This window comes from Cavia porcellus, unplaced genomic scaffold (assembly GCF_034190915.1).
Source record: "Cavia porcellus strain 051 isolate PalLab524CR breed Dunkin Hartley unplaced genomic scaffold, mCavPor4.1 scaffold_27, whole genome shotgun sequence".
In the NCBI taxonomy this organism is placed as follows: Eukaryota; Metazoa; Chordata; class Mammalia; order Rodentia; family Caviidae; genus Cavia; species Cavia porcellus.
The window spans coordinates 639,937-664,743 of record NW_026947510.1 but is presented as its reverse complement, the minus strand read 5'-3'; the positions used below and the strand labels follow the sequence as shown (position 1 = coordinate 664,743).

The 24,807-nt window shown below is 44.6% G+C and overlaps 1 protein-coding gene across 16 annotated transcripts; it reads right to left on the bottom strand.

The window, feature by feature from the left end:
• Positions 1-378: 378 nt before the first annotated feature.
• Znf384 (zinc finger protein 384) lies at positions 379-23,893 on the bottom strand. 16 transcript variants are annotated; one of them, XM_063237632.1, is made up of 13 exons: positions 23,734-23,893; positions 22,580-22,639; positions 15,053-15,186; positions 13,088-13,158; positions 12,567-12,804; positions 12,287-12,334; positions 11,748-12,087; positions 10,831-10,923; positions 6,500-6,724; positions 5,628-5,810; positions 4,097-4,175; positions 2,628-2,786; positions 379-1,973 (listed from the first exon to the last, which is right to left on the bottom strand). In XM_063237632.1, exons 4-13 carry the CDS (start codon positions 13,151-13,153, stop codon positions 1,572-1,574), a joined length of 1,833 nt encoding a protein of 610 aa, XP_063093702.1. In that variant the 5' UTR covers positions 13,154-13,158; positions 15,053-15,186; positions 22,580-22,639; positions 23,734-23,893; the 3' UTR covers positions 379-1,571. The 16 variants fall into 16 exon arrangements, with proteins under 16 accessions (XP_063093702.1, XP_063093700.1, XP_063093703.1 ...); XM_063237630.1 differs by lacking the exon at positions 23,734-23,893 and adding an exon at positions 23,487-23,721; XM_063237633.1 differs by lacking the exon at positions 23,734-23,893 and adding an exon at positions 23,395-23,466.
• Positions 23,894-24,807: the final 914 nt, after the last annotated feature.

The window sequence follows — 24,807 nt, the reverse complement described above, 5'->3', positions numbered from 1 at the left end:
CTACTAAACATATGTGTACACATTGCCAACTGAAATACCGAGTAACTGGAAGGCAGAGGCAGGATGCCCTTTCCAGGGGCCGTTTATTTTCTTCTTTTGCTGCTGTTTCGGCTGGGAGCACAGCTGCTTTATCAGTACTTTACTGAGACCGTATTCTCATTTAGGCAGTGCAGTCTTCATGACAGAATCTGTAACAGAAGTCCTCAGAGATCAATGTGCATCTGTGAGAACGAAACTGTGCCCTTCCCTGGCTGTGGAATCACACGTGGGGCTGCAGCACACCCGCACTCATTCCTCACACATTGTGTAGGACCTCAGGCCCCTGAATATGCCCAGATATTTTCTACCATGTTCATTCACATCAATAGCTCCACTGTCTCTGATCCTTTTACATGAATTTATTTCTATACAATGTTCTAAAAACACCCCTTGGTTTGTACATAATTTTTTTTTCATTTTTAAATTGCTGTATAACAACTGGTTTTCTGATTCTTTTATGTTTTCTCTGAAATCTTCTATGATTAAAAAAAAAAGGCAAAAGGAAATAAAAAATGCTGTGGTCAGGACAGGGTGAATTTAAAAAAATAAAATAAAATAAAATAAAATAAGACATCAAATATAAAAATTCTCAGAGATAATGCATTTATAAACACAGAAATGGTTACAACAAAGATGGCCGTGATGAGCGGGTATATATATATATTTATATATATATATATATTTATATATAAATCCGTGTCCGGCATCTGACCGTGGCACCTTGGGAGCTATATCCAGTCCTCGTGTTTGCCCTGAATTCTCCCTTCTCCGAAACACCCTCATCCTGAGGTCTCACGGAGAACACAGAGCCTCCACTGCTCCTTGGGGGCTGGGACAGGAAGAGGAGTGCAGATACTTGTGGGCAGATAAGGGGGGAGAGGCTCCAAGCCACATTTCCAAGCCACCCTTGACCATCTGGGAAATCTCTGGCCCCTTGGAGACCACATCTCAGCCCTTGCCCCTTTATAAATAAAAGGAGGTCTGATCCCCACCTCAATCTCCTCCTACCAATGGTAGGAAGTAGAGTGAGACCATGTAGAGAAGAGAATGCCTGTCAGGCTGGGGCACAGAGAAATCGCTGTTCTTTTGAAGGCAAGCACAGGACAGGAGGTGGGTTGCATGGAGGGCTCCCTTCTGTTATCTGGGGAAGCCAGCTTCTAGTCTTGTATCACCTCAAACTCAGGATGAGGAGGGAACGGAGAGGTTAAGTGCCCATACCAGGCAAGTTTCTGTGAGGTCACAGCAAATCCTTCCTGTGAGCACCAACCCCCAATTTTTAAAAGCTCTGCTCAAGAGGGGGCCGCTGGATAACATCAGCTCGGTATTCCTTTGCCAATCAGAAGGCTGATGTTCCTTTTGAAGAGGAGTTGAAAATGAAAGATGGTCTGCTGTGAAGGAGAGCTGTGCCCAAGGCCCAAGGAGTTGGAGCCAAGGCTTGTCCAGGAAGAAAAAGACTTTGGCCGCCAAGAGATTGGAAAAAGAAGGGACCAAAACTTCCTTCTCCTCCTCCCAGTGAGTGGCAGCATGGATCTCTAAGAGCTGGCCAGGTGTTCCACCTGGATGGTGCTGGTGGTGACAGTGAGGCAGATGTCCTTATGGTGCTCTGCTGTCTTATAAGGTGTTAGGTCAAAGGAGCACTGGGGTGGGGGATTGGGGTTGCTCTCCCCACTGCCCCCACCCTGGGGGGCTGCCCCAGGGGACTGGAAGTGGGGTGGCTGTGGCTGCTGTTGCTGCTGCGATGCCTGGGAGACCTGGGCTTGGGCTTGGGCTTGGGCTTGAGCCTGGGCCTGGGCCTGGGCCTGAGCCTGAGCCTGGGCTTGAGCTTGGGCTTGGGCTTGGGCCTGGGCCACTGCTGCCGCCGCCGCTGCCGCTTGCACTTGTTGCTGTAGATCAGGAGGGTTGTGTTTGCGCATGTGTTTCATAAGGTACGTTTCCTGTGAGAGACGGTAAAAAGAAATTGAGTGAGGAAAAGGAAGTAGACCGATCACTTGTAATCAGCATCCTGGGCTCTTACATCAAGTGGAGAACATTTACGCAGAGACAGTCCCAAGTTGGGAGGAAGTAGAATGAAGTAGCCCTTTCAGACTATTTGGTAGAAAAATTGGGTACCTTTAGAGGGTTCTGTGGACATTCAATGGCATAGGGAAAAGCTGCCTTTTTTTGCGGAAATATCTGAAGGAGCACTTATAACCTTTTTCTGATGTCTAACAGAAAATACCTGAAATCTCTCTCCCCAGACATTTTAAGCGGCTTTATTTTGCCTCATGTTTAAGTAAAATGAAGACTTGAAGCTGGATGTGGTGGCACATACCTGCAATCTCAGTACTTAGGACACTGAGGCAGGAAGACTGCAGTGAGTTCAAGGCCAGCTTGAACTACATAGCAAGATCCTGTCTCAAAAAGATTAATAACAACAACAAAAGAATCCTTATCACTCATTAGACAAGCATCCCCTAAATCCCTTAGATGTAGGCCTCATTATTTCTACTTCTGAATCTCATTTGCTGTTAACAGATCTTTATCTGGAAGGAAGGGGCACAGGAGACTGTTGTCTTAACAGGGCTGTGTGGAAGAAATGAAGAACTCACCGATGTGTACGCCCGACTACAGATTGTGCATGTATACACCTTGGCATGCTTCACCGTATGCGTAGATAAGTGCGCCTCCAGTGAGGCTGCATCTGTGTACGCCCGATGACAGTTGTGGCACTTGAAGGGTTTATCTTTGTTGTGCTGCCGTCTGTGGGACTGAGAATATCAGGAGAAAGCAGGATGAGTATGTGGCACTCTCCCTCACCTTTATGGAGGGCCTGAGATAAGCATGAGGCCTCCCAGCTTTGCTCTCAATCAAAGGCTTTCATGAATCTCGGGGAGCTAGAGGCAAAGAAAGAGGCACAGTACACCTCATGTGCTGAATACTACATACCTGGGTGCCGAATGATGAAACTTACACTGGCTGCCCCTGCACAGTGGTTCTCAAAGGTACAGAGGTTTCTAGGAACCCTAGGAGCATTTCAGGAGCCCATAGGATTGAAACTCCTATTAGCCTCCCCGCTAACCCCTTTAGTATTTTATTTTGAAACAAGATCTTATTAAGCTGCCCAGGATGGCTTAGCTTAGAACTTGGAATCCTCATGCCTCTACCTCCTCAGTAGCTGTGATTGTAAGTGTATGCTAGTACACCCAGCTGTATACAAGGTGTGATTGAAAAATATGGTATGTTTAAATTAAAAAGTTATTACAGGCCAGCCATGATGGTGCATACCTGTGGTCCCAGTACTCAGAAGGCTGAGGCAGAAGATTACTGTGAGTTTAAGGCCAGCACGTGCTACCTAATAAGTTCAAGTTATTACAGTTTAAAAAAAATGCTTCAAAACTGGCAAGAATAACGTCAGAACTGGCAAGAATAACAGGGTGTATCTGAAGTGAGGGACAAATTTTGAGGGAGATTAAGGGCAAGGTATTTTTCGTTGCAATAAAATTTTAAAACTTCAGTATTTCAATCATACTTCTTTTCTTTGGTAGTACTGAGCACTGAACCCAAAGACTTGACTTTGAGCTACACTCCTAGCCATATATATATATATATATATATATAAAATTTTTTTTTTAAAAGACAGGGTCTCGCTATGCAGCTCAAGCTGGCCTTGAGCTCACTTTGTAGCCTAGGCTGGTCTTGAACTCACAACGATCCTGCCTCAGCCTCCCGAGTGCTGGGATTACAGGCATGAGCCACCATGCCCGGCCTTTATACTATTTTTGTTGTGGTTGCTGTTGTTGTTTTGGTACCAGAAATTGAACTCAGAACCTTGCACTTTCCAGGCAGACACTGTGCCAGTAAGCTATATCCATGGCCTGCTATACTATTCTTCTTAAAAAGACTACCAAGTATTTTTAGTGTCTCAGTTTCACCATCCCTATGTAGATTAGTCAAGCATGACCCAAAGCTCTTTAGTTGCCTCAGTAATTTTTATGAGGAAACTATGAGAATCACACTAGTCACAGGGCACCCTGACTCCAAGTCACAGACCCTGGCTGGTGGGAGGTGGAACATTTACCTGCAGATTGGAGAGTTGTGTGAAGGCTTTTTCACAGCCTGGGTGTGCACATTTATATGGTCTATCACCGGTGTGGATTCTGCACAAGATAAGATAAGAAGATAGAGAATGAAGGTCAGCAAGGCCACTCAGGAACTGGGCTCCTGAACAGACCCTCCATGAGCCTTTCAGGTGCCCTGGAAGCAGCTCATCAGGAGGCTCTTGCCACAGTTCCTCTTTGACCTAACTGGTTTCTCACACCTGACTTCTGACTGCTGCCTGTACCACTTAGCTCAAGATGAGGCCCTGCTACTTAGAGAAAAAGGCTAAGGCTTCAGATTCCAGAAAGGCCATGATTTGGCATAACATGCCAGCTCCTACAGTAACTGTCCTAGAGAATGTTCAGAAATGTAAGGTACACATGAGCTTAGCCAAAAGGCCAAAAACTGATTCAGAAACAAAGTGAACATGAGGGCAAGGAAAAAGAAAAACACAACATTCTTCCTTCTCCCAGCAGCCAGAACTGCCCGTTGGTCTAGAACACCACTTCCAGAAAAGGCTCTGGTAGCAAAGAAAAGCAGAGTTAAGTTGATTGTGAAAAGTAGCATTCCAGGTCAGCCTTTTCATTCGGAGCTCATTCCAGCCTCTCAACGAAGGCTGGAAATGCCTCCATTGGTACCAATTTGACCTCTTCCCCCAACCTTCTGCTCAGACAAGTCCAAGACTTGAGAGTGCACTGCTATTTGCTCTTCTCCATGAAGCTGAGAACCACCTCCTCTGGACCTCCATTATGACTTTGAAAATATCGTATCTCTACTTTGTGAACAAAGTCTGACTCCTCTTCTCTGATCACTTTAAGTTGAAACTGTCATGTCCACAAGAAGCGAGGTGAGATAGACTCTGGATTCCAGTTCAGCTTGAGCTAGCAACCACAGGACAGCATCAGCTCTTTTAGCAGGCAGGCTCCCTTCTTGGCCACTTCAGGTTCATCAGATGAATAGTGGGTATCCTTATGAAATAGGACTGTTTCCGTCTTCTGCTTGCTGCGTCTCATGTTTAGCATGTGTTTTGTTTTGGTCTTGACTTCTGGCATCCCTTGGAGTCTTGCTTGTTGCTGTGGGTATCACTAGGCTGGTGCCAACTAATAGCTCCTATTCATAATTGGTGCTCCACAGGAGAGGTACATGGTCTTCTCCAATGAAGTGCCTCTGCTTTAGCATCAAAGAGGAAATCTTGCAAGATGTACATGCATGGATAGTTTCATGCAGGGAAACGAGAAAGGAAAGTTGTCCTGGCTTCAGGTGTCTCTCCCTCTCCGATCAGGGACATCACACAGAGTATTTCCTGGAGTTAGTTCTTGTCCCAGAAAGGCTCACTTTACCAGTTGAGTCTCCACTGTAGATACTTGGTCATCTTTCTCTCCGATGTCAGCCATGGTCTCCTCCAGCCAGGCCTCTCCCCCGCCCCCCGCATGCGGGTTGTTGTGTGTCCGGGCCGGGGGTAGGGAGGGCATGCCAGCGGGGCGGGTCAGTAGCCCGCCACTCTCCCTTACCGTGTGTGCTGCTGGAGGTGGGAGAGCTGGCGGAAGGCCTTCTGGCAGTAGGAACAGTTGTAGGGCTTGGCCCCCGAGTGGATACGGAGGTGCTGGGCCAGGTAAGAGGTGTTGGCGAAAGTCTTGGAGCAGTGCGGGCACTTGTGGGGCTTGATGGTCTCCGTGTGCATCTTCGAGTGGATCCTGCCGGAGAGGAGAGGAGGGAAGGGGGGAGGAGGGAGCAGTTCGACACCACGGGCTCTGCTCTCTGCTGGGTGAAATGATGTTGCTTGGCGGATGACAGTGCCCCCTCCTCCCTCCACCCAAACACGTTCCGGCCTGGAGAGGCTAATGAAGAGGACACCCAGGTCTAGGTTGTTGCTGATCGTAAGTCGATGGCTAGAATGGCAGTGAGATGATGAAGAGCTGCAACCCATGGCTTCTGGTAGCATTAAAATATCCAGTCTTGTCAACCCTTGGCTTTTTCCTAAGGTCACACACTCACCACAGATACCCTGCTTCCAAATAGCAATTTGAACACAGACCAATACCATCTGTTTCCCCTTGACCTGAAGTTGAATGCACACCTTGGCTCTGAACTGAAGCATATATTAAAATCAGGGCCTGCTCTGCAGACGACTTCCAAACACACACACACAGAGAAACCACAAAAATTGTTCCAGAGTTTGGGATTGTAGACCACAATTTTCAAGGCCCCCATATTGCTATAATTTATTTTTTTCACAGACAGAAACAAGAAAGAACAGCGGATCCCAAAGGGAAAAGATAAAAGGCAAAAAAGAGTATGTATGGAGAGAGGAGTTGGTACAGGCAACATGGCCTAGAGGAGGGGATCACAGCCAGATAGTAGGTAAAACCGAGAGCAGCCTTACCGAGTGTGCTGCTGAAGGTGGGAGAGCTGGCGGAAGGACTTCTCACAGAAGTTACAACTGTAGGGCTTGGCCCCTGAGTGGATACGGATGTGCTGGGCCAGGTAGGAGCTATTGGCGAAGGTCTTGGAACAGTGTGGGCACTTGTGGGGCTTGGTCTCGGTGTGTGACTTGGAGTGGATCTGCATCTCCGACTTTGAGTAGAATGTCAGGGAGCACATCCGGCACCTGGGCCAAGTGAGGTAGCAGTCAAAACCCTTTCCACTAGGAGCACCGCTGGAACCTCCCTCCACATCCCAGAGAAGCCACTATCTGATCCCTCTCCTAACTCCACTATGAGGCCCTTGAGGATGGTTTACCATTCATCTTTACAGCCTAAGCTTCTAAACAGTTCCCAGCACATTATAAATGTTTGTTGAATGACTAGTCTCTTTAAGTATGTAAAAACAGTAATTCAACTTTGGTAAGGCAGAAAAATACAAGGATCTGGGTGGATATAGCTTTTAATGGGCCAGGAATATCTGTGTTGATTTCAGACTTTAAAAACGCCTTTCTCCATTTCCTCATGTATAGCCCCCTACAACATGATGAAGAATTAGATTCCCTCTTGTCTCTACAGGCTTTCCCTACTTTTGGCAATGACTCCTACAAAGATGGAGGCAGAGAAACCTCAGAATTATTTACAGGGGCTTTTCCAAACCATCTTTGTCTGGTCTCTACCATGCTGCTGATAATGAATCAATCATTTGCCCCATCTTCTCCAGCCTCCATAAGCCAGGTACATAGATGGTGGTAGTGCAGTAGTAGACTGTCCCCTCATGTCTTTTGGAGAAAAAGGTTTCCTAGACAAGGAACTTCCAGACTAAACTTCTCTTTCCTAGAAATGAAGCCAACGTCAGCACTCCAGGGCAACATCAACAGCACCCAGTGGCTTTCATTTATCACCCGAGTCGGTGACTGTTCTTCCTATTCTGACACTATCCACCAATATCAGATAAGGAAGCCTCTGTATAAACCAAGTCACAGGTCTACAGGCTTTATTAGGTAAAATTTATATGTAAGCTGGAACCATGTCGTTTCTATCAACAATTCACTCGTATCAGTGTGGGTGAGTGGAAAGGGTAGCAGCCTGAGCAAGATGACTAGATCAAGTGCCTCGTCTCTGGGTTCTCCCCGCTTTATAAGAGGACTTAGGGTGATGTGCTGTTGATAATTTCTGTGTGTGTGTGTTTTTAATTTCAGGAGAATTTTTAAAAGAGTAACTGATAAAAAGACTAAAAAAAAAAAAACACTGAATTCCTCAGAGAAAATGGTATCACAATTAACTGGGTATGGCCCTATATTAGTGTTGAAATTCCCATCACTCATGCCACTTCCCATTTTTCTAGTCACTTGATAACTGAAGAAAATCTAAGTTCCAGCCTGTCAAGCCCTGGCTGATGTCTGAGATGCCCAGTAACTGCATGGGAGGAGGGAGATTCTGTCTACAGTCAGCATGGTCCCCAGGACATAGTCAATGGGAGTTTGGATACCCTGGCTCTGTTCTCTGACCAAGTTACAAGCCTGCTCCAACTGAGATCTCAATTTCCTGGTTTAAAGACCCTAGATGGGTCTTCAAACACTTAGGACAACCAAAAGTAGGCTAAGGCTATCCCAGATAGAGAATGGCATTAATGCTAACAGCCTCAATGTTGACAGAGTAACTCATGCTACCAAATATTTCACTAAGACTGAGGTTAGCACTGGACTTCAGTGTCACTTGGAGGGGAACTACACTAATGATATAAAATAGTTTTTCCTAATTGCCAGAATCAAGTTAAGAAGAGAATATAGTGCTGAGGATTGAACCTCTAACACTGAACAGCACACATAGCTCCAACACCTTGATTTCAACTCAAAATCTCATTAGGCTTGTTTATAAGGTGTTAAAACACACAACTGAGCCCTTAATATGAAAGTTAATTATAAAAAAGGAAGTAACTCTCACTTCTGCAAAGCTTCAATTAATTGACAATAGTCTGCCAAAAAAAAAAAAAAAAAAGGTATCAATTATAATAATGAAAAATAATAGTTGCCACTTCTTGTTCTGCCTGACACTGCCAAACACTGGCTAGTACTTTTTTGCCGGGTGGGGTACTAGGGATGATCAAACTCAAAACCTTACAGATGACAGACAGGCACTTGTGCCATTGAGCTAAATCCTCCAGCCCTGGCTAATATTTTTTTTTTCCTCTCTTGAGACGAGGTCTTGCTATGTAGTTTGGGCTGGCCTTGAATTTGCGGCAATCCTCCTGCTTCACCCTCGTGAATGCTGCAATTTCAGGTATGTGCCACCATGCCCAGCATTGGCTACTCCTCACAAAAGCCTGGCAAATTATTACTCCTGCCTGTTTTACAGAAAGGAACACAAAGACTCAAAAGGCAAGTAGGAGAGCTATTCCCTAAAGAGCCATGAGGTAACCTAACACAAGATCCCCAATGCTAGAATCATTGAAGCAGAGGTTAGATTGATATCCGCCAGGTGAAGGGACTGGCCTCAGTTCAGGTGACCATTAATGTACAGGCTGAGCACTACTAATCCAAAAATCCACAATCTACTCCAAAACCAAAACTTTGCAACTGACATGACATCACAGGTGGAAAATTCCACACCTGACATCACGTGATGGATGAAAGTCAAAATGCAGGCTCACTATAAGTACTATATAAAATTACCTTTAGACTATGTGTATAAGGTGTACACAAAACAAATGAATTTCATGTTTGGACTCAAGCATTATCCCCATGAAATCTCCTTATATATGTGCAAATATTCTATAATTTGGAAAAAATCTAAAACACTTGTCCCAGCATTCAGAGAAAAGTTACTCAACTTTATTCCAACTTTGAAATCCTATGAAGCCAAGTTAGGGTAAAAGGACTGTAATGCACAGTGTTGGATAATTGGAAAGAAATCTGCTTGAAGAGAATTATGGCAGTAAGTTGTTGGAAAGGGACAGAAAGCCAGCACCTTTCATCCTAGAGTGACTTACTCCCAGGCCCCATTTACATCCAACACAGTAAAAATATGGCCTTGGAGGCATATGCCACAATAGTCTTGGACACAATGACCACTCTGAATTACTGTCCCATTTTTTTCCCTAAGATGCTCAAGACAGTTTCAGCCAATTTTCTCTCAAAACTTTTCCCCAAGATAAATGTGTGTGTGGCTGGTCTTCCCATTGCATACAATGAACAAAGACAGTCAAGTCAGTTCACCTAGAATATCAGAACCAACCCTCCACTACTGAGTCAAACATTATGACCACTGCAGTGGAGATGATGTGTGTCACACATGCAAAAGCGGCATGCTCAGTGATTAACAATTCCTCTAAGACACCCAAGCTCTGAGTTTCTGAAGGAATGATGTGCACCCACATCACTATCAGTCACCTTGAATCTCAGTTCCCTTTAGTTGCTGGCATGTGGGGTCTTTCAAAATTCCAAAAAACACTAAAGGTGTAAAAAGTTCTATCAGGCCTCCTTCCAACTATAGTCATATTCCTTTTTATACAGTTTGAGAAGTCCAGAGATAACAGTAACATGGACTCAGAAGCCAAACAAAAACAGAACCTAGAAAAATCAGAGGATTCTGACCTGTCAGAAGGGCTCCCAGGGGGTCAGAGAAGCCTCCCACACTTCCAACAACACACTTTATACAGATGGCTCTCTATGGCTCTGTGACCTTACTTTAATCAAACACATAAAAATCTAGATTTCTACACAATAAACTTAAAAGGGATTTTTCATACTATGAATATATAAATCCCTTTAAATGAATCAAACTTGCCAAGTACCTTTATAACATGATATGCTATAAACATTTTATGGGAATACTTTTTGTATTAAATGGGATAGCCCCTGTAATAATCAAGTTGCAATGAACTTGCATTATGATTTGGAATACTGTAGTATTACTTCCTACATAGCAACAAAGCCTTTGTTTTCATGTATAAAGAGAGATTTAAACAGTGTAACTGTAGCTACTCTCTTTAGTAGAGCTATATAATGCAAATAAAGTAAATGCTAAGTGATGACTTTTTTTTTTTTTTTTTTTTGGTACTAGGGATCGAACTCATGACCTTGTACTTGCCAGGCAGGCACTTAAGCCACTGAGCTAAATCCCCAGCCCCGTGATGAATATTTTTTAATTTTTCTGAAGTTTCCAACATTTTGAAGTTTATCTGATATAAATATACATATATATATACTCTCAACAAATGGGAGACATAAACAGAATTCTCCCTTTTTACAGATGAGGAAACTGAGTCCCAGAGAGGGGGAAAAGGACTTGCCCAGGGTCACACAGCAAGTTCGTGGTGGAGCCGGGAACTGAATCCATGAGCCCAAGGCTCTGTCCATTTCCTGTGGCGCAGTTCCCTTCGCTCCTAAAATGGGAACAACATTGCCCATCTCGGTACACTAAGGACAGATTCCGTCTCCCAGCCATGCACACCTATCCCTGTCTGCATCCAACCTGTGGGAGTAGTTATCCCACTATGTATGCTGTGACCAAACCCCAAACCCACACCGGCCCTTGACAGCTCAAGAGGATTAAGATTTTTAACTTCCAAAGGGCAAGGCATTTACTTATGTAATTATTTCTGCATAGTACCACACGTAAATGTGCAGATGATGCCTTTTGGTAACAGACAAGTTAAGAGAAAGTAGAGGATCAAAATTAGAGAACAAACAGTCATTTTAGAAGCATATGCTCCTTTAAGGGGAAGTATCCTATTCCTTCCACCTTTTTATATAAACCTCTCCTGTCATTCCAACCATGAAGGGGTCAAGCAGACTCCAGGTATAAATATGACCCAAAAGTTGATGGTTTCACACAGGTTAGATTAGGTGCTCACCAGAAAGTGTTCTTGGGAAAATAGGAATGGGAAACAAAGGAAGAAAAAAACTTCAAGAGTCTTGAACCCAGTCTAAAGCCTTATTATGAGACATCCCCTGTCACTCAAAAATCAGTCATGGCCACTGACCACCAAAACTGGGGATAAAAAAAGGAAGGGGCGGAGAGTATGTACACTGGAGAAGTGCCAGCAGTCCTGCCTTCCCAGCCTACGATGGAACACCTGACATGCGTGTGTGTGGCTCTGAGCTAGGAAGCTGTCAGTATCAAGCCTGGCTGAGGTAAGATACAAACAACTGCAGGGGAAGGGGAGACAGCAATGTTCACCACATCCTGCCTCTGGGTGATTCCTACCTGTATGTCTTGCCGTCTTTCTGATGGTCATCGTCATCCTCAGGGGAGAGGACATAAGGGTCACTCATCTCAGGAAGCCCTGATTCCAGCATTCGCTTCTTCTTGCGGCCCCGGGGGGGCTTAGGAGCCACACTGCCACCTCCACCTCCACCTCCACCTCCACCTCCTTCTTCAGTGAGGGTAGATGCTACCTTCTTGGAGAGATCCGGGACCACCTGCAGGGCTTGTGAGCCAGGGGGAAGAGCTGAGACAATCATGGGAGCCGAAATGGGGAAGCTCTGAGCTGATGAGGCTGTGGTCACAAGAGAGCCTGAGGGGGATGTGATTACCAAACCAGGACCTAGGATTGGGAGAAAGAGGAGACAGTGTCATTTTGTTCAGTTCTGATCCAAACTGTTTCATCTTATTTCCCCCCAGATAGCTGTCTAATCCCCCACCACCCCTCCCCATCCCACAATGCACAGGAAACCCCAAACCCTGTAGAAAAACAATGGTCGCCTAACCCCTGTCCCCACCCCCCTGGTAACAGTGAGATTTACCCCTTGATTGACTCCCTTCTCTTCTCCACCTCTGAGAACAGGAGACTCCTTGATTCAGAGAAGGAAAGAATGTCACCTCCTCAAAGGCAGGGACCGCATCTTCTACTTCTTTGTATCCCCCACAATGCCTAGCACATTGCTAGGCACACAGTAGGCACTTAATAAAAATTTGATTGAGCAATCACACACACCCCACACCCATGTCCTCAGAGCCATCCAGCCTGGGGTCCTGATCACGGAAGATCAACACCTCAGATTGGAGAAGAGCAGAGGTGCTCACCAGCAGTCATCAGTCCTGTCGATGGCACCGGGACCACCGTGATATTCTGGGTGACAGACGCCTGACTGTGTGGGGTGAGCTGCTCTGACTTGGACTCTGTGTCCATGCTGATGCCTGAGGGCAGAGACACTGAGGCAGGCACTGTTAGCAAGGTGGGGTAGTGAGGTGGGGCCAGCCCACATCCCTTCTCTGGCAACAGCTGATCCTTCATCTTGTTGATGAACATTGTATTCTCGATCTAAAAGAGATGAAAGGGGAAGGAAGTCCTTCAGATCCACAGTCTGATTTTGCCTGTTCCCTAAGCACTTTTCAGTCTTTCCTCCTCAGAGATCAAGGAACAGTGATAGTCTAGCTCTTTGCGCTTCCACACAGAAGCCAAGACAGAAACTCTACCAAGCTCCCAGGGATGGGTCTCAGTAATGGAGTAGTGTGTGGTTTAGGTCACTTCAGACTCCAGTCACAGGACCTTTTCACTCCTCAGAGCTGAGAAGTAAAGGACATAGGAAGCAAACACCACCTACCTGTCCTGAGACTGTGGGGATAGAAGGCCAGAAGTATGGGTTAGAATTGAAGTGAGATTCTTCCATTCTACCTGAAGAAAGAAAGGAAGAGTACATCACACCCAGGAAGAGATCTGCAGAAACTCAGCCACAGAAAAAGGGGCTGAGGGGGTATAGGTCTCTTCTTGGTACTTGGGACACACCTGGGAATGAACAGTCAAGACAGCATCCAGAATGTGAGTGCCCTTGATCAGACATACTCAACACTTTCTCTACTCAAAAAAAAAAAAAAAAAAAAAGCTACCTTAGTAAACATCTGTGACAGAACTATACATATCTCATAGAGCCACAGGTATGACAAGCCCCAAAGAAACAGAAGTGGTAGTGCTTCTTTTCACTGACAAGTTAAGAGAAATGAGGTTATAAGAGGAGGGTTATATGCCCAAGGTCACATGAAACAAATCACCAAATGGCCTGCAAATGGCCACTGTGCCTCTCTTTTCCTATATCCCCTAACACAATCCTCCTTGAAATACAAATTTTAAGATTTTCAACCAAAATGTTTACAGTTTTATAGAGCTTAAATTAAAAAGGTTTTAGGCCCAAACATTAAATACTCAAGTTAATAAGGAATTAAACTGACAGAAACCAAAACCAAGGTATTTTATTTAATACCAGACTAATATATGGGGATATCATCACACAAACCCTACCAATGTTCAAGAACATGCAAGGTGTTTTGCTGGATATGAGACATGCCAGGCTGAGCATTGAGAACTAAGAACTGCCAGTTTAAAGAAGAATTTTAGCACCAGCAGTAATGCCCTACATTTTCACCTAAAGGGTTTCAAAAAAGCCCTAGACTCTTGCTTTGTATTTCTCACTTTTCTTCTGAGAGTTCAAATTTTTCTCTGCATGTAGATGATGATTAAAGTTAAAATTTTTTAAGAAGTTGAGCACGATAAACATAGCACTCAAGAGGTAGAGGCAATATAACTGCCATGAATTTAATGCCACCTGGGCCACATAGTTGAGTTCAAGGCCAGCTTGAACTACATAGCAAGATCCTATCTCCAAAACAACTTTGTAAGGAGTAAGAACAAGAGAAGTAATCTCTCAGAATAACACAGGGAAGGCACAGAGGGTACAGAGTCCAGGCGCCCTATCACTCCTTTCCACTCTCTGATCACTTCTACAATACTAGGTGGCAGAATACTGGTCAAGAGAAGCACACCCCTCACATACCATATATAAACATCGTATTGTTTCATTAGTGTGAGAAGTTGAAAGAAAAAAATGTGTATGTATATAAAAAATAATTAAGATAGTTATACTACTGATTTCTGTTGCGTTCACTAAAGTGAAAGATTTGTGCTGGTACTGTTCAAACAATTGAATGTAAATGTGCTCTCGGAGAATGATTGGGGGATGACACTGTGCAATGTATGTACCATTGTTGCCCCTGGGGCGGGGGGAAGTAGCTCCCCCAATTTTGAACTAGGAAAATACCCAACTTCACACAAGACAGTGAAGACGTGAGACTGGCAGAATAGAGAAAAAGAAACTCCAGAAAATAAACCTCACCATCACAAAAATGGCAAATTAAGTAGTGGGATTTAATCATTACACATGCTACACGTATATGGAATTATCACATTTCACACTCAATAAACATGTACAATTAATAGTGTCAGTTTAAAAAATTACCAGTCAGGTATGGTGTCCTAGGGTATAATCCCAGCACTCTGGAAGGTTGAAACAGGAGGGTCATAAATTCAAGCCCTGCCTAGCTAACTTAGAGATTTACCAGGACCCTGTCTCAAAATAAAAAATAAAGGAATATAACTTGATGTGAAGGCCCTAGGTTTCCCCAGTACTGTGACTGAAAAATCATTATGCTGCTCCCTTGAGCCATGAGTCACCAAGGCTCAGGTAGAAAAGGAAGCCTCATGGCTCCAGGGTTCACTAACTCCACTGAGGACTCACTGGTGGCACGGCCAGAGCCTGGAGGTGTTGGAGACCAGACAGGAACAGAAAATGAGTTTCATGGGCCAGGGTTTAGCTCAGTGGCTCTAGTGCCCATCTGGGTAAGCATGAGGTCATGAGTTCAATCCCCAGTACTAGAAAAAAAAAAAAAAAAGAAAATGAGTTTTACATAGCAACCAAGGATGCTAGAAAGGATCCCAACCAAGGTGTCAAAACTAAGAGTGCTGCTCTTTTCCTTATCTTCAAGGGTTCATCACATTATGCTCTATGACCACTCCATTTTTCATGATGTCTACAAGGGAAAGAAATCTATTTTTCTTTTTTTCTCTACTGTTTCTAAAAGTGGCAAAACACAGGAGTGTACCAAATCTGTGACTAGAGAAACTCCCACAAACAAGGCTAAAGATGAAAGGACCACTCAGGCAGCTCCCTAAGTGGTCAAATGCAGTTGTCTGTGATGCTCCACAAACGGGACTTACTCCAATACAAAGTACAGATGCTCAAGTCCTTTAATATACAGTACAGTGTCTGTAGACAACCTGCATGGGTAGCAAAATTTCAAGACTACTTATGACACTGCAGTATAACTCCCTTGTAAACAGTTACTCTACTGAACTGTTTAGGGTATGATGACAAGGGACAAAGTATCACACTGAGGGGCTGGGGATTTAGCTCAGCAGCATAAGCACCTGCTTTGCAAGCGCGTGATTGTGAGTTCGATTCCCGGTACCAATAAAAAAAAAAGAAAAGAAAAAGTGTCACACTGAACACAGACAGCACCATCTTAAACCTAATGACATACAGCAGTACATATCAGCTACAACCCAATATTTTGGTTGATTTCACAAATACTGAGGCCCAACTGAGCACTAAAAAGATGGTTTTCCACACAGGTGCTAATCTAGTCCTTTCAGCTCTAGCACTGTACTGAGATTTCAATCTCATCATAGCTTCAGAGGAGGCAGTAGTCAGGTATTATATGTTTGTGTCTTCCCGTGTCCCAGATACAGAATTCATTATCCAAAAAGCAATCAGTATTAAATGACTTGAAGTCAGTGGGTTCTACACATAGATTCTGAAAATGCTAGAGGCTCAAACCTTTATTATTATTATTTTGGTCTTTTTGAGACAGGGTCTCACTGTGCAGTTCAGGCTGACCTTGAGCTCACTTTGTAGCCTAGGCTGGTCTCCAACTTGCAAGGATCCTCCTGCCTCAGCCTCCCGAGTGCTGGCATTACAGGTGTGAGCTACCACTCCAGGCTAAGGCTCAAACATTTAAATCACAATCTGTCTAACCTGCTAGCTGAGAGAAGTGAAATTTAGGTAAAAATGTTAAATAACAAAATGATTAGAGTAGAGCACTGGGCTGGCCAACAACAGAAAAGTCTAATATATAATTTTCCCCTACAGAATGAAGCAAGTCGCCAGGTGTGGTGGCACATACAACTACAATCCCAGCACTTGGGAGGCCAAGGCAGCAGGATATTGGCCAGTCTGGGATACATAGTGAGTTCAAGCACAATCTAAACTGGTAGTGAGCTCCTGTCTCAAAACAAATCAAAGTATGAACGAAATAGCTAGGTGTGGTGGTCCAGGCCTATAATCCCAGCATTCTGGAAGGCTGAAGCAGGAGAATTCCACATTTAAGTCCAAACTGGGTTACTCAGCCATTTGTAAAGATCCTGTCTCAAAATAAGGGAGGGGGCCAAGGGAAGAATAGAGTACAAAGGCCCTGGGTTCAATACTCCATCAAAAACAAACAAAAAATTCAAAGTAGGAGGGGCAAGGTGTACATGCCTGTAATCCTAGCACACTTAAAGCAGGGGGATCATGAGCTCAAGCCTGAGATACATAGCAAGACCCTGCCAAAAAAATTCAAGGAAGTAAATGTATTATGGATGTGAGACTTCAAAGAGGAACTGAGAGCCTGGTAGTAAAAATGTACATACATAGCCAGGCGTGGCAGTGCAAACCTGCTATCCTACCACTCTGGGAGGCTGGCTGAGAAGGAGAAGGATCTCAACTTCAAGCCTAGCTCAGGTAACTTGGCAAGACCCTGCCTCAAAAGAAAACATTTAAAAAGGAAAAGGGATGTAACAAAGTGCAAAGGCCCTCCCTGCTTTCAAACCCTAGTACCACCACCACCAAAGCATAAAGTACATGTATAGAATTCCTGAACAAGGTCTTCCTCTCTCCCAAAAGATCACATCCACTCATTCTGTCCTACATGTCCCTGACTCCTATAAGTTTTCATAAAGAGGGTTGACTAAGCCAGGCATGGTGGCTCATGCCTGTAATCCCAGCACTCGGGAGGCTGAGGTGAGAGGATCATTGCAAGTTCGTGACCAGTCTGGGCTACAAAATGAACTCAAGGCCAGCCTGAACTGCAAGTGAGACCCCATCTCAAAAAAGACCCCAAAAAAAGAAGGTTGACTAAGTGATGTGGCAGACTATGTCACCAACACTGCCATAATTATTAAGAAATTACTGTACCCAAGGTAGCACTGAAAGCACGTTGACATCGCTTACATCATTCAGTCCCAAAATTCTTTTTATCCTCCCAGTACAGGGGATGGAACCCAAAGCCTCATGCATGCTAGGCAAGTGCTCCATCATGGAGCCACAACCCCAACCTTTTTGTATTAAGACAAGTTCTTGCAAGGTTGTCAGATTGGCTTTGAACTTGAGATCCTCCTGCCTCACCCTCTTGAAATAGCTAGGATTACAGGTATGCATTACTGCTCCCAATTTAATCCTCATCATTCTATGAGGTATGTACAAAACCCCCTCTCTTTTTTTTGGTACTGGGGATCGAACTCATGACCTCATGCTTGCCAGGCAGGCACTTTTGCCCCTGACTAAATCCTCAGCCCCTACCCCCCAATCTTTCAAATATGGAAGCTGAAGGTAGAGTCAGAGAGTAAATAGAGCAGAAGTCTGAAGCATTTAACTCAGTGGGTTACAGAAAGTTTCTATAAGGGATCAAAACCATACAACTGAAGTATACATTATGGTGGTATAACTTGATTCCAGAACTAATACTGAGAATCTTTCAAGGAATAAATTATATTTTACGTAGTTGTCAAAATTAAAATTTTTACCTGTGACATCTTACGTTTATTGATTACAAAGCAAAAAAATCTTTCATATGTTAAAAAAAAAATCAGTTTTTGGTTTTGTTCTGTTTGTAGTATTGGACGAAAGAACCCAGGGCACCCACTGAGCTACATCTGTAGCCATTTTTCTTTTGGTCTTTTAAAGACCGGGTGGTATGCAGTTCAGATTGGCTTTAAACTCACTACAGACCTCAAATTAGCCTCAAACTTGTGGATTTTTTTTTTTTTTTTTTTTTTTTTGAGACTAGGTCTCACTATGCAGTTCAGGCTGGTCTTGAGCTCACTTTGTAGCCCAGGCTGATCTTGAACTCGAAACGATCCTCCGGCCTCAGCCTCCTGAGTGCTGGGATTACAGGCATGAGCCACCATACCTAGCTATTTATGGATTTTTTTGCCTTAGCCTCCAGTGCTGTGAGTACAGATATGTGCCACCACACCCAGTCTTTTGTTTTGTTTTTTACTGTTGTTTTTAGTTTTTTGAGACAGAGTCTCATTATGTAGTTCAGGCTGTCCACGAACTTACTATGTAGCCCAGTCTGGCCTTGAACTTGTGGAGATCCTCCTGCCTCAGCCTCCTGAGTGCTGGGATTACAGGCAGCACCACACATATCCAGCATCTAGTTCTTTAAAACTTTTGTTAAATTTTGAGACAAAGTCATGTGAAACTGCTTGGGCTGGCCTTGAATTTATAATCCTCCTGACTCAGCCTCCCTATGTCTGAGGATTACAGGGATATGCTGCACAGTTTAAAATTGAAGTTTTCATTAACAGTAATCTGACACAAGTTCAAGATCTTGTGAAACCTCACTTGGCTACATAGACAATTCATTTTGGTACCGGGAATCGAACTCATGATGTTGCGCTTGCCAGGCAGGCATTTATGCCACTGAGCTAAATCCCCGCCCCTAACAGTTCATTTTGAAATGATGGAGTCTGAAAAAGAGATGTCTAGAAAATAATTAATTAAAAAAGCCCCCTTTCCTCAATACTTGAATAACCAGCCTATTGCCCTGCTATGGTTCTGAAGAGAACAAAGTAGAAGATTTACAACCACAACAGGTTCTAAGACAAGACAAGACCATACACATGCCTATGGGACTTCTAATAAGAGTCAGGTTAGAACTACGTATCCCTTGAAATGAGACCAATGGGAGAGCCAAGAGTGAAGGCTGTTAGGGTTAGGGAACAGGTGCCCTAGGCCAGGTCACTCACATTCTTGTTCACTGTCCTCTACCACTTACTCTGGTCTTTCATGGCCGTCCCAATATCCCAGGAGCAACAATACCACAACTGGAAGAAGTCAGTTTTGATGATTACAGCAATATACTAAAAAATAAAGCAGCAGTCAGCTTAGAGGTGCAAACTTGTAATTCCAGCACTCTCGGAGGATGAAACAGAACAATCACAAGTTAGAGGTCAGGGGCTAGGGATTTAGCTCAGTGGCATAAGCGCCTGCTGGGCAAGGATGAGGCTGTGAGTTTGATCCCTGGTACCAAAAAAAAAAGGCGGGGTCAGCGCGGGCAGCTTAGTGACTCAGCAAGACCCTGTCTCAAAATAAAAAAAGGGGATGTAGCTCAGTGCCAGGACCCTGAGTTCAATCCCCAGTACTGTGTTAACAGAAAAGCAAAACAGGATTTCATTTATCCTAGATTGGAAAGGAAGAGGAAGGCTTCTCTTATAGCCAAAATAGCTGGAAAGAGGAATGCTGCCGTATTGAAAACCTGAGTTCTAATTTCAATTTTACTCCTGCACTAAGCCTCAACTGTTCCGTAATGAGAGGTTTACTATAATCGAGTACGAAAGCATCATTCATTAAAGTTCTACAGTCTCAAATCTTGGAAGCACTGAAAAAGTGACACAGAGATGTTATTAAGTATTATCCATGGAACTCAAGAGAAGGACATGAACTCTTGCTGCTGAGCTCTGTCCATCCAATCACATTCTTCTACAGTGTCACCAACAATCTAGAAAAGGTGTCATGGCCTCTTGTAAATAGTTTTGACAAAAACAGTGAAGATCACATCTTTTTCTTACTTACTAATGACTTTTTACTGCTGTTTCACAAGCATGATTTTCTTTTCCCAAGAAAATAGCATTCGTTTAACACAATAACCTTTAGAAAATCATGAAGAGAATCAGCAAAATATGTCTACATGATGAAGACTCTTAGTAACAATTAGTAAAAATTACATAAAGACCACATAATTACAAAGGAACTACCTACCCAACAGTAATGGATGTTTAGCCTCCAGCTTAGTAATCTCCTACAAGACATGTCAACAAGAAAGAGATACAAAAAAGAAAAAAAAAAAAAACAACTCAAATTCAAGTACAGAAAAATTTAAGACATTCTACTGAGAGAAACATTCCTAAAATGTACAACTTCAGAAATTTTTCAAATACTAGCTAAGGATGTGAAATGAAGAAATAATTTTTTTCTTAGTAATGAAACACTCAGGTTTTAAGGACATTCAAGTCCATCGCAGGGCTGGGGATACAACTCAGTGGTGCTGTGCCTGGCAAGCGTGAGGCCCTGAGTTCAACTCCCAGTAGCAAAAAAAAGTCTATCCCAACAGTTTTTGGGGGCCTGCCTACTGCTACTACTACTGCCTTACAATTAAAGTTTATCAAATACAAGGTAACAGAACAGTTTTCCCCCCAACTTGAATGCAGAAAAACCAGTACACCATGTATAGAACGGCAGCCCCCCCATCACACATGTGCCAACCTCCACCAGCAGCTTTTCCCTGAGAACCAACAGCCCAAGGTATTGTGCACCCTGTTGGGAGGACAGCACTGCATCCTCCCCTGTCCTGCATGCTCTACTCTAAAAGATGTATCTGAACAAGGTAAGAAAAGGTTGCAAGTGCAGCTCAGTTATTGAATGCAAGATTAGCATGCCCTAGGTTTAATCCCTAGTACCAAAAAAAAAAAAAAAAAAAAGACCCACAAATGTTAAGCGTACAATAAACATATAAACCGAAAGAAGAAATATATTATATTTTTTTTTTGGGGGGGGGATCAGGGATTGAACTCAGGATCTTGCCTTTGCCACGAAGGTGCTTATGCCACTGAGCTAAATCCCAGACCAATATGTAATACTTAATTCATTTAACTATCAACTTGGCTCATAAACTCATAGGCAATGTTATAATTAGTTTCTTGGTGGGGGGTACTAGAGATTGAACCTATGATCTTTGTACTGGCTATATTCCCAGTCTTGTCTTTTGAGTCTTGTGCTGAGTCTGATGGTGCATGCTGTAATTCCCTCTCAGAAAGCTGAGGCAGGAGGATTGCTGCAATTCAAGGCCAGGCTGAACAACAACAACAGCGACACCTGTCTCAAAAAAAAAAAAAAAAAAAAAAAGAAACCCAAAAAACTGGGTCTTACCTCATAGTTCAAACTGGCCTAGAATTCATGCAGATCCTCCTGCCTCAGCCTTCCAAAATGCTAGGATTATAGGCATACACTCCCATGTTCAGCCCAGTAATCCCGTTTCAGAACTGCTAAATAGTCCAGGCTGCGTGTGAACTTTTGATCCTTCTGCCTTAGCCTCCCAGAGTGCTGGGATCATAGGTATGTGCCACAAGTGGCTTTAAACTGGTTTTTAAAATATTTATTTTCTAAGGTGAGGGCCAGACATATAGTTCAGTGACATAAGTGCCTGCCTGGTAAGTGCAGGATCCTGAGTTTAATTCCCAGTACCAAAACAAACAAACCAAAAAAACCAAGTTGGAACCTAAGTGATAAATTCTCAACCAACTCCACACATAAACCCTGTTTGTTTGTTTTTTTTTTTGGTTAAACTCTCATTATTACCATCAGGCCTCACATTGAATTCTTTCAGACTATAGAATCTACTCCATAGTTTTATTATCTTTGCTTCAAACTACTCAAGAAAAAAATTTCTCCCTGAAAGCTTCACCCTGCCACACCAAATTCAAATAACCCCAAGTCACAGATTCTGTGATTACTCAATAGATCTACTTCAAACACTCCAATGTTACGCATAATCTTAGCTCCAGTTTCAAATATAGGGAAATAATTCTATAAGTTACCCCATAAGAACTACATTGACAATTAGGGTCCTTGCATCCCCAGAGAAGAACAAATTTCTCCCTCGGACACAATACACACCTACTTAGTGGTCTGGTTTCACTTGGGCTTTTCATATTTCATTCCTGCTGAGTACTAGTGGTAATGGAAGGTGACAAGGGTACAGTATCAACTTTTTACATTAAAAGTTTTTGGGAACCCTGAACAGTGGGAAAAGACTGATCTTTCTCCCACAGCAAACACCACAGAATTAAGATTGTTATTACTTGAAACTTGGTCACACTGTGCCAGAAAAGCCCCAATTTGATTGTTATCCCTTTTCCCCCAAAACCAAAGAATCCAAAATCGTCTTACCCTCTCTCTCTCTTCCTCCTGTCGCCTTATTCCTTCTCCTTTCCAGGGCTCCTGAACTTTCTGTAAGCAAATTGTCTAGGTTATAGGAGCCAGTGAGGGTGCAGCCACCACAGAACTGTAGAAAGCTTAGGAATTCCTTGACAGCAGTCAATCTAAAAGGCAGGCTGACTCCCCACCAACAATTCAAAGATGGAAGGATAAAGTAATAGGAGTTCTGTGCTATCCCTATGTGGATACAAGGGAAATAAATGCAACTCTCAGAAACTAAAATGAACTACCACTAGCGTTTGGGTTCTCCTAGGCTCAGACACTGATTGTCTCCCCTTTCTGGCCACAGGTACATGGAGTCAGCAAACACTAAAGCTGGAGGTGGGGGTGCCTGCCCCTAAGAAGTGGCCTCAGAAGGCAAAGCTGAAGGCTGGGGGGAGATACACCAGTCCTTGTGTCAGGCACAGCGCCAAGTTCAGGCCCAGCTACTTCCTCTAGCCTCCCCCTACTTCTGCGAGGACTTCGCCCCCTGCCTACCAAGGCCTGGTGCCAACAACTACCTCCCCAGCCAGCACAGTGGTCTACCTATTGGAAACCCCAGCTGTTCCCCCCAAATCCTCGATCCCCTGAGACAGCTCGGGGGAGCTTTCTCCTGATGTCACCCTCCACTCTTTCCTCCAAGACCCTTCCTTGGGACGTCCCTCCTAACCCCTCCAGGGAGCTAAACTCTACCACCCACCACACAGGCACCCGCCCCCTAAGCCCCCCCATTCCTCCCCATCGCCCGCTCCTCCACAGCCACTTCCGGTTCCGGGACGGACACTTACAGTCACACCGTGGACCCCCCTCCCCCCAGGAAAAGGGGAGGGGGAAGAGCAGGGTGCTCGGCGTGCGCCAGCTGCAGCGGCGCGAGACTCACCCGGCGGCAACGGCTGCGGCGGCGCCAAAGCCTGAGCCGGAGCGAGGGAGGGGCGGTGTGTGCTGGGAAAGGAGGGAGTCGAGTGGGGTGGGAGGGCCAGGACGGGGAGGGCGCGCGGCGGGGCGCGCGGGCACGCACTTCAGGCGCGAGACAGACCTACACACTGAAACGCGACGAGCGCGCGCGAGACACTCGCAGGGCGGGGGCGCGAGGCAGTGGGTGGTCCCCCGCCCTGCCGAACACTCACCCGGAAGTGCTGGTGCTGGAGCTCCCGGGAACCCCAATTCCTCCACGCCCCCTCCCTCCCTCCCCCCCTACAGGCTCCGGAGAGAGTCGCTGTGGAGAGAAGGCGGGAGCGCCGGAAACGAAAAAGGGGGAGGGAGGGAAATAGCAACGCGGGGGGGGGGGTGGCACTGAGGAAAGTGAGGGAGTGCAAAGGCCTAGTCACTTCCGGGAGCGGCTAGAGCACTTCCGGCGCTGTAGGCGCCCGGGGATATTCGGGCGGAAGTCACGACACATAGGGGCGGAAGTGGCTTCTGTTTCAGGAGCGGGAGGGGGTGGGGGGAAGACTTTGGTGGATGTGACGTCATAGCGGAAGTGAAGGCGGGTTGGGTTAAAGAATAAATTGAACCTTCAAAACTGCCGTCCCGGCTTCCGGAAAGGGATTTCTGTGGAAGTGGGAGGGTGGATACGCCACAGGTTCATGAATTATGTATCAAGACACAAGAGAGGTACCAATTCTTAGATATGGGTCTCATTCCGCTTCCCACCAAACTGGAGTAGGCCAATATAGGAAGTTACCGTTTTTCCCTTTTCCTCTACCTCAAGAATGTGTCAATGCTTCAAATATGCCAGAAAGGATAAGGCAGTGTGAGTATTATAGTTGCCTAAGATTCTTGTTTCGTCTTAAGTGCCTTCAAAACTAGCTCCGTTTCTCAGCACGCTTTTTGGGCTTGTCGCCTTGACCTACCTCGCTGTACCATTACCTTGCTTTACTATTTGGGATGGGGAGTTAATTGGGGATTGAACCCATGGCTTTAGCGCAGAGCTACATCCCTAGTTCCTTGCTTATTTTTTGAGACAATGTCTTAAATCGCTAAATTGCCCAGGCTGGGCTGGAACTTTATCAGACCTCCTGCCTCAGGCTGCCACAGTACTGGGATTCCAAGCATGTACTACCACACCCAGCTAGACCTGCTATTTATTAGGTGGCCTGTAAAAAACTGTTGCAGAATGAAGTACAATTTATTGTGGACACTTAATATGAACTTTTCCAGGAAGCCTTCCCTGATTACTAAAATCCAGGTTCTCTGACTACTCA

What these genes read in the sequence shown, in the direction of transcription:
- Znf384 (XM_063237632.1), bottom strand. Translation starts at nt 13,153, where the DNA reads ATGGAAGAATCTCACTTCAATTCTAACCCATACTTCTGGCCTTCTATC. An exon ending in AGAAGGGAGTCAATCAAGGG is followed by an intron (nt 12,088 to 12,286) that starts GTAAATCTCACT and finishes TCCCAATCCTAG; the next exon opens with GTCCTGGTTTGGTAATCACA. An exon ending in GTAGTCGGGCGTACACATCG is followed by an intron (nt 1,974 to 2,627) that starts GTGAGTTCTTCA and finishes CGTCTCTCACAG; the next exon opens with GAAACGTACCTTATGAAACA.